Source organism: Lutjanus erythropterus, chromosome 1, assembly GCF_056507025.1.
Source record: "Lutjanus erythropterus isolate fLutEry1 chromosome 1, fLutEry1.hap2, whole genome shotgun sequence".
Lineage (NCBI taxonomy): Eukaryota > Metazoa > Chordata > Actinopteri > Lutjaniformes > Lutjanidae > Lutjanus > Lutjanus erythropterus.
This window is the reverse complement of record NC_139317.1, coordinates 25,910,500-25,924,538: the sequence shown is the minus strand read 5'-3', so window position 1 is coordinate 25,924,538 and position 14,039 is coordinate 25,910,500. Positions and strand designations below refer to the sequence as shown.

General features: G+C 42.5%; 1 protein-coding gene across 5 annotated transcripts in view; it reads left to right on the top strand.

Annotated features, from left to right (window-relative positions):
* gse1b (Gse1 coiled-coil protein b) overlaps nucleotides 1-14,039 on the top strand; it is a 170,117-nt gene that overhangs the window by 140,512 nt on the left and 15,566 nt on the right. For all 5 annotated transcript variants that reach the window (XM_084718251.1, XM_084718248.1, XM_084718250.1 and 2 more), the window contains 2 exons: nucleotides 5,400-5,608; nucleotides 12,974-13,140. In XM_084718251.1, the coding sequence (XP_084574377.1) occupies nucleotides 5,400-5,608; nucleotides 12,974-13,140 (376 nt within the window). The remainder of the gene's footprint in view (nucleotides 1-5,399; nucleotides 5,609-12,973; nucleotides 13,141-14,039) is intronic.

The following is a 14,039-nucleotide window of genomic DNA, read 5'->3' as shown; positions in this document are numbered from 1 at the left end:
GAGGCAGTCTGGGAGAGTGGGACTGGTAATAGAGGAGGCGATAGAGAAAGGAGCTTCACATTAATCACACACAGCTTGGGACTGAGACAGCGCTTGATTTCTTTCTTGCTCTTTCCTTCTGTCTACCTCCTCTGCCCCCCACTCCACGCCACCCCCCAACCCCATCACCACACACCCCCATACACATTGAGCAAGTGACAATCAGTACAGCTAATGAAGTGCAGGTTGAGAGCTGATGAGCCTATTTTAGACTCAGGGGACGAAGGCTGTGTGCTCCGCTCCTCCTCCTTTGCTCCCTCCTGGGGTCAGCAGCATGCATGGCCATCGTCTCTTTCTGTATAGATGGAAAGGGGTGGAGCAATGTGGCAGAAATGACACCAGCTTGATGCCAATCACATGCCTCATATATGATTTTTTTTTTCTCCTATCAGATGGGACCATGATGTGAGGCAGGGGTGGAGAAAGGGAGGGACAGAGGCTTTCTGTGGTTAAAAAACAGGAAGATAAAGGGGAATGTACATAGATGCACACATGTAGAGTTGCAACTAACGATTATTTTCATTGTTGATTAATCTGTTTTATTATTTTCTCAATTAACTGAGTAGTTGTCAGGTCTATGAAATGTCACAAAAGGGTGAAAAATGTTGTTCAGTGTTTCCCACCAACATTATGTCATCAAATATCTTGTTTTGCCCACAATCCCAAATTAAAGTTCAAATTAATGCTGAATTTTCACCAAATGAGTTAGTGTCTATTTATGAGTCATAAGAAACCATTAATAATCTTTTAGACAGAGTACATATTTATAATGGTTAAATTGAATTATATGCTAATGGATGGAAATCCAACTTTCATTATAATCAGTGTACAATGTTGCATGTCCTCCTGCAGTGTTCCCACAACCTGCCTGAGCTTCCTGAGTCTGGGGAGGACAGGGCAGGTGGAAACAACTCACTTCAGCCACAGGCGGTGTATTAAGTTGGATTTCAACTCAGTTAATTGATTAGTTGTTTGAAAATGTGAAAAATGTTGACCAGTGTTTCTCAAAACCCCAAGATGATGTTCTCAAATGTCTTGTTTTTTACACAACCCAACAATTTTCAGTTTAATGTCAGGGAAGCAAAGAAACCAGAAAATATTAAGATTTAAGAAGTTGGAGTCAGATATGTGGCTTTTTTCTTACAAAATATGTCAAACCAATTAACCAATTATCAAAATAAGTGAATAATAGTTGACGACTAATCGATTAATTGTTCCAGCATAAACATGAGTTTAAACAGGAAGACGAGGTGAAGCATACATAAATGCACACATGCAAACATGTAACCACTCTCAGACATCTCCACAAGCCCTTAGCGGCTGTAAATGTGTTTATGAAAATTGTGCGTCGAGTCTGACAGATCTACGTCTGGTTGGCAGGCACTGTGTTTGAAGAACAGAAGGAAAAGGAATTGGGGTGTATGATGAAGAGGTGGTGGGCGGGTGGTGGTTGCGTGGGGTGTTGTTGGAAAAGGTGGAGGAGGAGGAGGAGGAGGAGGGAAGGATAGAGGAATAATAGCTGTTTGTGTTTTATGTGTGTGTGTGTGTGTGTGTGTGTGTGTGTGTGTGTGTGTGTGTGTGTCGCCTCGAAGTGTGCTCAGATTCTGCAAGCTGCAAAGAGAGAATGAAGCTGTTGGTAGACGACGGTCCTTGTCTCTTTTATTTCCTTCTTCCCCTCACCTGCTTCTCTTCCTGCTCTTAATTATTTAGTCCGCCCTGCCTCTTCTCCTGTCTGCTTTTCCTCTACATGGAAAAGGAGGAGGAAGAGAGGGGGGGGCGAGAGAAAAAGATGGAGTAGAGGTCTGTTGCTTAGCAGTTCAGAATCACTGTGTTCACCCCCCTTCTTCCCTCCCTCCAGCCTTATTTGTCCCCCCATCCTTGTGTTTGCATGTTATGCGTGTGTATGTCTGTGTGTGCTGAGTGAATAGGCTGTGACACTGGAGCTGTATTAAGTGTGGTTCCATTCCCTAGGCTGAGTGGGCTGCTATTGATTGGCCTAGTCTTGCACAGGAGAGTAATGGCTCTCCGAGGTGAGGGGGGGAGGATTAGGCCACTAATTGCCATTGTGCAGACAAGATATGCCCCCCCCCTCCTCAATATTCCCCCACCCTGTCCCTGCCACCCACTCACCCATCTGCACCCCTTCCCTTATCTCTCTCTGCTTCTTCTTCCATCTCTCGCCTCACCTCGCACCTCTTTTGCACTCTCACTCAGTGTTTTTTTTTTCTCCCAGTCACTCCCCATCTCCCATCATTTTTCATTTTCATGTCTCACCTCACATGTATCATCACAATCTTTTCCACACACATCTTTTTTCTTCTCCTCCCCGCTTCCACCACCACTCACACATAGATTTTCAGGTTCACCTCACTGCCATTATTGATTCTTTCCATTATTTAGTGGTATTAGTTAGAATGAGGTGTTTAAAATCGGTCAATATCCTGACCGCGCCTACCTACCATAAGCTGACGTTTTCTGTTAGGGTTATGTTGCCATGGAAACGGAAGCAGGAAAAAGAAATGGCAGTTGGTTAGAGGATCTGTGGTTTTTGTTTTGATGGTGATAATTGGGGAGGAAGTAGACCTGAAACTGGCCCGAGGTTTCAGCTTCTTCTTCATGGCAGCAGCACACTGATGCACAAAAGCGCACTACCAGCACACATAAATGCACACATCTCCTGCTGTCCTTGCTGCAGCACCAAAGTGTGTGTCCCATTGAGAGGGTTGTGACCCAGTTTGACTGTGTAATGCTGCGCTCGCTCTCCTCTGAGTGGAGGAGAGACACAGCACACTGTACTGTCAGGAACAGAGGCAGAGGATCGGAGAAGAAGAGAGCAAATGTAGGGCCAATGCACAGGGTTAAAACACAAGAGAGAGCAAAGGAAAAATAAAGAAAAGAAGGGAAGATAGAAGAATGTGATCTGGGATTGTTGTGGCCTACAATGGCTGAAATGAAAAAAAAAGTGACGCATGGTGCAGTGTTTTTAGGCATTTTTGGCAATGAAATTGTGGGAGCAAGTTAAAAATAATCAAAGGAAACTTGTTCTATGGAGAAGACAAGTGGATTCTGTTCTGACTGCTCTAAGTAAACACACTGGAGCTCAAACTAACAAACTATGTGACCCCCAAAAAACAACTAATAATAAAACATTAAGTTGGTTAATTTAGATGTTTATGAATGACAATTGCATGGGGGACTGCTATGATTAGTAGAACTTAGGGAAAGCTATGATGATGGTCAAATTTGCACAAAAGTTGCACTGATTGGACAAAATTGCTAAGTCATACAGAATTCACTGATTGGCTGATTTGCAAAAATTGTTGTGCAGCATTACAGAAGCAAAGGGGAAACACCAATAAAAGGCAATAAAAGAACAAATAAATTTAAAAAAGCAACATATATACAAAACTAAATAAAAACAAAAAACAATATGAACAACAAAAAGATTGAATTTACACTACTGCACATAGGATATAAGGATGAGACTGAATTCATTTGAGAAGAACAGAGGGTGTAGCCTGTATGGGGGAGGAGGAAAAGATGTAGGGTTGGAAAGATGAAATCACAGTGATATACGTCTGTGAATGGGAGCATATCATATGAGAGCTCTGGAACTAAAGAGAGAGAAAGCGAGATGTGTGGAAAGTGAGGCATGTGACCAGACCGTGACCCCGCGCTACAGGGTTTCCCTGGAGGGCTTTGTTAATGTGGCACAGCTACAGCGCAGCAGAGAAGCTCATTGGGCCAGCTTTTCACCACCTGCTGTGTGTGTGTGTGTGTGTGTGTGTGTGTGTGTGTGTGTTTGTGTGTGTGTGCGGTGGGGGGTGCTGTGTGTGGCTGCAAGCACCGCCACTGACTGTATATACATTCAGTATGGCTGTTCACTCCCAAGCAGTGTGCTCTTGTGGTGTGTGTGTGCGTCCTGCATGTCAAGGCTGTGTGACTCTCACAGGGCTGCTCATCCTGATCACTGTCACTTCATAATAGGGGCCTAGGGCTATCCATCTGGCCCTCTGTGTGTGTGCGTGTGTGTGTGTGTGTGTGTGTGTGTGTGTGTGTGTGTGTGTGTGTGTGTGCACATGCTATCATGCTATTTGTTGCCATTGTAGCACTGCAACCTCCTTTTATTCCCCAGTGAAGGAGCCACGATCATAAAGGGCTGGGCAATATATTGATATTATATTGATATCATATAGGAGTGTAAGACAATATTGATACACTTAAGTATCGCACCATTGTGTTTTGTGATACTCTTTTGATTCTTAAAAACAATGTATTGTGATATTGTGATATATGCAAAGATTTATGGCAGTGGTTCATTTTATGTTGTGTTTAAACCCCTGACCATTAGATAGCGGTGTCGATATCTAGCTTCAGTGTTCTGATGGAAGAAAAAAGTAAACTTTTTAATTTCAGAGGTTATGCATATAGTGTAAAAGAAAAAAAGAGAAATTCATAATTTCAAGGCAACCAGCTTCATAAAATTTTTAAGTTTTAAGTCAAACGGTCAGATGGTTTGAAATAACCTAGTTTAGCCACCCTATGATCTTAAATTTACCTTTCTTCTGTAGATAAAATTGAATATTTGAGTTACAGAAACCCTGAAAATTCTGTATTTCAAAAACTGTTGACAGTGAGCTGTGAATCCAATTTGTCATTGTTTTTGTGCTTGAATATGAAATGGTTGCAAATAAAGATATTCAATTATTAATCTTTATTCACTTTGATTTTAATGAATTTACTCAACAGTTTTTGAAAGACATTTTTTTGTTTTGTTTCTAAAACTCAAAGATTCATTTTATAAAGAAGAAAAGTAAAGCTTCTCAACAAAAGATTGTTAGTTCGGAATTCTAAAAAAAAAAAAGTTTATTTTTTTATTTTCAAACTTAAGAGTTGAAGTTTGATTGAAAACTCAAAAAAATAAAATAGTTATATAGACAGTTGAACTTAAAATTAACTTTTTTTGTTTTACAGTGTATTGTGGTGTGTTCTTTATAGTATGACAGTTTTCTTAAAATTAGATTTACAAACAGCAACATATCACAATGTTTGTGCAAAAATAGAGCCCTGTAATGATATAAAACTAGTTTTATACAATTTCATCACTATTTGATTTTGTCCATCATGCTCAACCCAGGTTTGCACTATTTGAGAATTTACTGTTTTGATAAACAGTGTGTATATTGAGATACATATTGTATATTGTGGCATAACCTAAATTATTTATAAATCATGCTGCCCAGGCTGAGAATCGCACACACTGTTGTTACTTTTATTAATAGAATAAAGCACAAACCATTGGCTTGTCTCATCTTCTGTCTTTGACTTTACTCATTTCATTTGTCTCTGTCTTTCACCAGCTGCATCTTCCATCAGCAGTGAGTCGTCTCCAGTGTCCTCCCCGGCCACCAACCACAGCTCTCCAGTCAGTACACCCAAGAGGGGTCCCCTCGGTCCGGGGCCTGTCCTGGTTCCCCCAGCGGGCCACAGCGTGCCAAACACTCCACCTGTAGTCACCATTGCTCCGACAAAGACAAGCAACGGCCTCTGGAGGAACGAGGGACGCCAGGTAAAACCAATGACCTTGAGCTTGCTCGCTTCCTTTGTCATGCTTCCCTTTTTTCTTTTCAGTTGCTCTTTCTGAAGTCTCTGATTCATGTGTGTTTTCTATCTTTGTATATTCCTCTGTCTCTTATCCGGCTGTTAAAGGGATAGTTAGGAATAATCGAAGAAAGGCAATCCAGACACTCCAGACACTAGCAATGAGGAAGGAAAAGATTAAAAATCTTTAAACATGCAAGGTGAAACTGCTGGAAACAAACATGAGATAATACAGAAAAAAGAAAATGATTAAAAAAAAAAAAATCCTAAATAAAGGATTATAGTTTGGATTATTTGAAGTAGGAGTGTATGAGGTACTTAAGTGTAAACTATATTTAGAATATTTTCACCACTTTACCTTGCCATCAGACAGCCTTTTCTGATGGAAAACCGCCATTATAGAAGACAAATATCGCTCTCTCCAAACCAACCAGACTCCACAGGCGAAATCAGTAATTGTACCTTGCAGAAGATGGGAGTCACTGGACTTCTGTTGCCTCAATCTGTTAGTGAGTGACGTCAGTAAATATGAACAATCCTTTTTAGGTATGGAGAGAGCGATATTTGTCTGGTGGCTCAGTAAAGCGATGAATATATTCTAAATATAGCATACACTTAAACTGCTAAAGTAGACTGCGAAGTAGACTTTTGTTGCTGAGCCCGTCCATAGAGGTACGTTGCTTAACTTCCTTGTAGGTACTGCTCCCTGCTTTTCTTTTCCATCTTTCTGTAGCTGTACACTGACTATCGATAAGTACCTCATACGACCCCACATCAAGTAATCTGAACTATCTCTTTAAAGCAGCATTCAAATGTTCTAATTCTTCAGTAGCACAAACATGCACGTAGGCAGGCTGTCGAGGGATTAATGGGTTTTGTAAATGGCCTGTAACCCACAGTGTGGCAGTACGCATTTGATGTATGTACATGTGACATAGCTGGCAGGTCTATGAATGTCTGCTTCCCCCCAAAACCTCCCCTCACCACCCCCCTCAACCCCTCCTCATTGCTCCATGCGTTAAACAATGCCAGCTGCCACTGGGACGTCGAGGTGACAGCCTCAACGGCAGCTAACATCTGTGCCCCTCCAGCCCCCCCTCCCACTTAGCCCTCTTGCCCTTGGACCAGCCCCTCCCAAGTCCGCAGCCTTTAGCCTCCCTAACCCCCCCACCTCCAGCCTCACCCTCTTCACTCAAGCAGTCAAGTGCATCCTCCGCCTCGTCACCCTGGACAGCCGCTCTCTGTTACGTAGTGGGGGAGAGAGAAAGAGGGAGGGAGGAGGGAGAGCTGCTTGCTTTGATAAGGAGTGGATTATGGATTATGGCCTCGCTTTAAGCCTTCTTATCTCAGCTCAGGGCTAATAGTTGAGGCCAAGCGCACGGTTATGAACAGCACTTGGCAACATGCGGAAACTCTCCGAGACACTTTGACGGTTCCCCGGAGACAGAGAGAAGGGGGGATAGCAAAGGGTGAGCGAGGAGGTCAGCCAGCCAACAGTGTGTGGTAGCATTCAGGCTATTGTCCTCTCCCCTGGACAACCCCCCTGACCCTCACCCTCTGTAGCTTTTACAAAACGACCCCTCTGCAGTTCAAGGGTCAACCAGAACTGGGAGGGGGAGCTCTCCCAGTGATGTCACTCTTTCTGCCATTCCTTTAGCATAGCAAGTTTTAAAGAGCAGAAGAAATACAGACGGCAGCGCCCTCCACTGTCATCCATATTGTAGCTAATCCTGTGTGCATGTGTGCTTTTGCACGGAGCTTGTGTGTGTGTAAGGGGTCAAGCTCGCATTGAAAAGGTCATGTCACCGGGTTTGTGGTGCCTCCAGCAGCTTGGAGGCCACCCAGCCAAAGAATGAGGAGGTTAAAGGAGGTGATGTGGACAAGGGAGAGGCTGAGATAGGGGGGGTAGAGGTTGTGGGGGACAGCAGCGGGAATGTGTCACCAAAGCTGGGGTCATAGCATCTCTCCTATCTCTGCAGTGCCGCTTCAGCGAGCACATATAGCTTAGTGGTCACAAAGAGCCACAGGGATGTAAAGGGACACACACATACATACATGCCATCAAAATATCTCTCTTAAACAAAGATGATAACTGGAGCTGTCATTGCTAATCGCTGATCCAGAAGGGACCGCTGAAACTGAAACCCTTATCCCCTTCTCTCTGTTTACTACACTCAACAAACTGAAAATTCAACACTTTTGTTTTAGTTCCAACTTTTCATGAGTTGAAGTCAGAAGTCTGGCATTTTTTCCCCAGGAGGGCAAAATCATGACCTGCGTTACCCTGCCATTGATTGGTTTAACCTGATATTCTTAACCTAACCCTAACCAATCACTTCTCATATTGAAACCCAACAAATCAGACCTAACATAGGCAGCAAATACTAGCCAATCAGAAGCAGAGTAGGGCAATTTAATATTTGATGGCCACAGAGTAGCTTTTTGTGGACATGAGCCATCTGGTCATGGTTAATGTCAAATTCTAGCTTTTTATTGTGACCAGTCCAAGGCACTGTTATAATCCTGCTGTTCAGTCAACATCTCTGTATGTCACCTGTCAGGTGGATGGATTATCTTAGCAAAAAGGGAGTGCTCACTAGCACACATTTTAACAAATTAATGAACAACAAAGAGAAATTCAGCTTTTTGTGCATACATGAAGTCTTAGGTCTTTAGTTCAGCAGGGACAAATGGGAGCAAAAACAAAAGTGTTGCATTTATATTTTTGTTGAGCGTATTATCATTCATGTTTTATGCCAAATCTTCTCTTGAGTAAAATACCTGTATGCCAACCTCTGTTTTTCCATATGACAGGAACAGCATGGTGTTTAAGTGTTAGGAGCAATGACAAGGGAACAGCCAGAAATGGAGATTAAAAGACAAAAGGAGAGTCTGATCGAGGGAGGAGAAATACAGAGAAACTAGTTCCATACAGAGGCATCAGTCTGTTCTCTGGATCGCCTGTACAGAATCCAAGAAAAGCGTGTTTGTTGCTGTGTGTACATATGTGTGCATCCTGTTTTATGTGTGTTAGAAGGGTTGATTAGTGTCTCTCTGGCTGAGATATGTGTCTGTCTTTCAGAGGGGGGTGATAGGCAAGGCAGCGAAGGAGGGAGGGCTTGGTGCGTTGGCATTTTGCTTTAATGACTGCAGGAGTCTGCTCCCGCTGCTGCCTGTAATTGCTTTTTAATTGGCAATTTGGATTCATGGCTCCATCTGAGAGGCGTAAACGAGCGCTCTACAATGCGCGGGGTCTCCCACCCTCGCTGGGGGTTACAGGGGCCTGGCTCACACAGAGGAAGATGGCTGTTAATGGATGTGTCTTTGAGTCTGAGTGCTTGTATTTGTGCTCTGTACTGTGTATATGGCATGCTGCTGGTGAATAGTGTGTGTTTGAGAATAGAAGGCTGTTTTTTGGCAGTGTGAAAGGTCAAAATGGGATGGCTGGTTGGATGTGTAGGTGCCTGAGTGACTGAGGTGCCTCTCTAATGGGGACAGAGGGTTCTGTCTTTGTGGTGTGTGTGCTTTTCAAGGTGCTGACCTGTTACACCCACACTTTTTGCATGTTTTTCTCCAGGCGTGCATCCACACATGCATGAACAGACAGACAGACAGACCCAGATTGTTATTATAAGTGACTGACAACATGATAGAAAGGGTTGATACAGAGAGAGAGAGTGGCTTGTAAAGAGTAAGATAGGTTTCTGTTTTCTTGCTTTCGCCAAGCTAACCAAACTCCCTAAACAAAACTATAAATTTGACATTGTTATTGTCATCTTCACTCAAACTTGCTGGAAAGAAATGAAATAATACTCACCAAAAACAATCGGTCTACCAATCACCAACTCTGTTTTGTCAAAATAAGCCATTTATTTATGGAGTTAGATATCTAAATATCCTGGCTATTTACCGCATTTCTCCCCATTTCTTGCCTCTCTGATGTCCGTTTTTGGAACAGTGGAAAGACGAGCCAAGACATTTTTTGTGAGTTTTATGTTGTTTCTGTTGAGATTGAATCAAGATGATGATGACAGTGTTAAAATTACCCTTTTGTAAAGGGAGTCTGGTTAGCTTGGCAAGAGCAATAAAAGAGCAATAAAACAGCGGTTTCTGGTTAAACAACAACAATCCTTTCCGTAATGTTGTCAGACACACACAATAATGATCTGATCCTGTCAGTGGCAAAAACAAGCACTTTTAGTGGCCCGTGTGCAGGTGCCTGGAGGAATTACGTTGAATTACATCTGCCGGCTGCAGTGCTCTCCCTCAGTGCTGGACCAGTTACAAAAACTGAATCCCCATTAGTCACTTAGACACAAAAACATGGGAAAATATGGCCCAGGATGAAAAATATAGATGTTACCCTTTAATTGTAAAGGTAGGAAGCAGAAGTCAGACAATTGTGAAAATGCAGCAGCTCCACCATGCTTTGTTGTTTTATAGGCATCTTTGTTCCATCCTCTCGACAGGATTTCTGTGAAAATTGTTAGAAAGGAACAGTTGATTCAATTTTAGTGGTAATTTGTGTCTGGCAATTGCACCAATTGACAGTTATTGAGTCATAGCCATGATTATGAAACCATGGCGCCATCACACACACAAACTCTGTATGACGCAGGATATTGAACACAGATAGAACCCACATTTAATTCATAGCAGCAACTGGTCACCAAATGAATACTAGATAGTGGCAGTTCAACCCTTAAAGTATAACAGACCTATTGTATGTTGCTGTTCATCGTTGCTTTTTGTATAGAGGCATGCTTTCACATACACATCTGTTTTAAATGTTTGTCTTTTTCAGTTATGTTTTTAGCTGTATGTCTATTTCTGCCTTCCTCTAAATCAGGGTTTTTCAAAGTTTCAGACTGTGACTGTGACTCCCCTCGAGCACTGCCTGTGGGATGATGACTGTTACTTGATCTAATTGAGCCAAGGCCAAGCCAACCCTAATACTGCTGTTTTACATGAATTCAGAATATACCAATTACATAAAAATATGTCTGCCCTAAGGCATTTAGGCTGTTCTAAGGCTGCTCTAAATTGTTCTTGGAAATCAAGAATTGAATATTGAAAGCAATGAAAAACCAAATTCCTTGAATGTGTTCACATACTTGGCCAACAGAGCTAATACTGATTCATGATTTTATTTGCTAAGCAGGTTCTCGTGTTGTTGTGTCATCAAAGTGGTCAGTGGTTGTTGTTTTGTTTGACTGGAGTAGTCATTTCCCTCTTTGGCCACTTTCTGATGCAGCAGCGTATGAGTGGTTAAATTGTGACAGATTGTAGGGTGCCCCCTGCTCTTCAGTACAACACAAGTAAATACACTGACCTGTAGCATCAGTGAATTCAGTTAAGCAATGATAACTGCTTCGCTAAACACTGATCACTTAGTTAGCGAAGCTATCATCAGTGTGATAATAGCAATTGATTAAGCGACAGACACTGTGATTCAAAGCAGGTTCTTCTGTTTTTATAGGCACAATATTGAAATTATTGGAGCAACATTTCTCATCAGTAATATGGACCTGCAGCAGTGTGTCTTTGTGCTGCTCAAGTTGTGTGTATGACTTCTGCAAATTCATGTGGGTTAAAGTAGGAAATTTGAATGAATGTATTTAGAGCTGCAGCACTTTTACTGTATTCAGAATTTCCTCCGGATATAGACAAGGACTCATGGCATTTAGACATTTTTCAAGGAGGGGGAACTAATTTCCACTTTCTCAAGATAACCCTTTTTGCTATGACCAAAATAATCAGGCGATTAATTACTGACGAAAACAGCCCTTAGTTGCAAACATAAATGTGTTTCTGCTTGCCTGCCACACGGACCATGAGGGCTTTTACTAAGACTTCCAGACAGCCACCCATCAGCGTCTGCTAGAGCTGGACAATGAGGCAGAAAAGGAGAAGAAGCAAAGAAGGAGACAGAGAGGCATCTTGCAGTTCCAGAGCTACTATCTGATATTGACTTCTTTTGACATATATGAACCTTTTTTCCAGTTGGCTGCTGATTGGAGGAGGAGGAAGGGAACGTCCATCTTTTCCCCGTGATCACAAAGCTTTGAAAGGATGGAAGTGAAGGAGGGAGGGAGGGAGGCTTATGGGGATGGGAGGTTTGAGTAGAGTGCCTTACTGTTTAGTGGAGCGTAACAAACAACAAGGAGCAAACAGTAACATTAAACTAGTGGAAAGTGGGAGCGTTGAGGAAACAAAGGGGGATGTGGGGAGTCTAAACATTAGAGGCATTTAAGATTGGATGTTAGCGCATCAGTGTCAGCCCGGGTCAGTGGCTGCAGAGCAGGACGCGGAGGTAATGGCTCCCTAAATTGGATTTATTTTATCAGAGGCAGCAGTGAGAGGGAGGACAGTACTGCTGTAGGGTCACTCTCTAATTCCAGGGAGCCAAGAGGTTAATTTAACGGGGCAAGAACTGCCTTCTTTGCTCGTCTTCTTTATGTCTTCATCTCTTTCCATTCCTTCTAGTTGTTCCCTTGCCAACTGCAACTTTAAGTCTTGTTTTTTGCGGGAGATAACTGCTCTACCTGTGAGAATCCTCCTTGACTGTACATCCCTCCATAAACAATTTCCTTGTACAACTTACAAGGGTTGTAAGTTTCTCTGTTCTGCGATAGAATTTGCAGGCAGAAGGAAACCAAAGCTTCAGAAAATGCACTCCCACTCCCACAGCGGGGTGTCTTTGTACCGCTGAAACGGTGTGTGTGCCTGCTGAGTGCGTATGTGTGTTTGTTGTGGGATTGGATAAGTGAGACCAGGCTTGCTGCCAAAAGGAGGGAGGGAGGGAGGGAGGTGAAAGAGAAGAGGGAAAAGAGAGAAAGAGAAACAGAGGCAGAGGGATGTTGCTTTTTGGACTTTGTTGTCTTCCCTGTAGATGTGTGTAAGTATGTGTGTGTAAGTTATGTGCATGCGCGCGCGCACATACACACACTCACACTCACACTTTGCCAAGATCAAAGTCATCATCTCTCTAGCTGTTCTATTTCTCCCATTACCACATCTTCATCAATCATAAGGATGACATCTCTTGTTTACAATTAGAGAAAAACGGTGAGGCCATTTTTTTTTTACAGCTTTTAACACATATTCCCCTCAGAGAAATGTTGATCCGTCTATTTTTACAGGGAGGTGGTGTGTGTGAGAAAGTAGATAAAAGAGCCTGAGGTAGGAGGAGAGGCTCCTGCACCATAAACAGGCCTATTCTTCTCCCCGTCTCTCTCTCTCATGGGATGGACTCCATGAGCATTGACAACCGTGACGGTCACAGGTCCTCGCGAACAATGACTAAGACTCTCTTCTCTGTATCTCTCTCCAGGCTGACTCGGGGCCTCGTGGGGCCAGCAGGGAACGTCTAGGTTCAGAGGGGACCCTCCCCCAGGAAAAGGGTGGCCCCTCCGTCCCTGCCCACCTCCTGGGAAACCCCTATGCCTTTGGTCTCACCCCTGGTGCTGTCATGCAGGATTCACGTTTCCAGCCCCTCAAGTGAGTCACACACACACACACACACACAAACACACACACACACACACACACACACACACACACTGTTCTGCCTGTTTCTTGGGATTTGTGGAGTTGATATGTTCTCAATTTAAAAAGAAGTTTTCTTCACTTCATATAGGTGTATGATCAGTAATTTACAAGTTCATTGAATTTAGTGGAGTAAATAGCCAGAACAAATGTACAGATATTTGTCTTGTTGGAATTGGTACTTAGAAATGAATTAATTTATAGAGATGGTAAAAATTGGTGATTTTGCACAAGTTTGTATGTTTTAAGGGATAATTCAGATTATTTGAAGTGAGGTTGTTTGAGACAGTTACCAATAGGCAGTGTATTACCTACTGTAGATAGGAGTTGGCCCAGTTTAGAGCTATGCACTGCTGTGAGCAGGGTCAGCAGCAAAATGTCATTTAGTCACTTAAAAAAAGTGTATGCTATATTAGTACTAGTTTAATTTTTTTTTTTACCTTGCTGTCAGACAGACCCGCCAGACAGGAAACTGGTGATATTTAGGCCAAATATTGCTTTCGCTCACTCAACTGCTACCTTGATTGGTTAATTTGTTTGTGTGACTTTGGTGTTTTAAAAGGATAGTTTGGATTCATCATAGTCACACAATAACAAATGGTTTTACTTGGAATAGTCAAAAGTGTCAGTGGAAAAGCTCTGTAAGCAATCACTGCTATGGACAGGATCAGTAACAAAAGGTACTTAAGCCACTTAAAAAAAGGTCCACCTAAAAAAAACTATTAGTTTAAGTGTACACTATATGTAGAATATTATCACTGCTTTGCTTTACCATCACACAGCTTATAAATCAGAATAGGCTGTCTGACAGCATGGTAAAGAGATGAAAATATTCTTAATGTTGCACAATC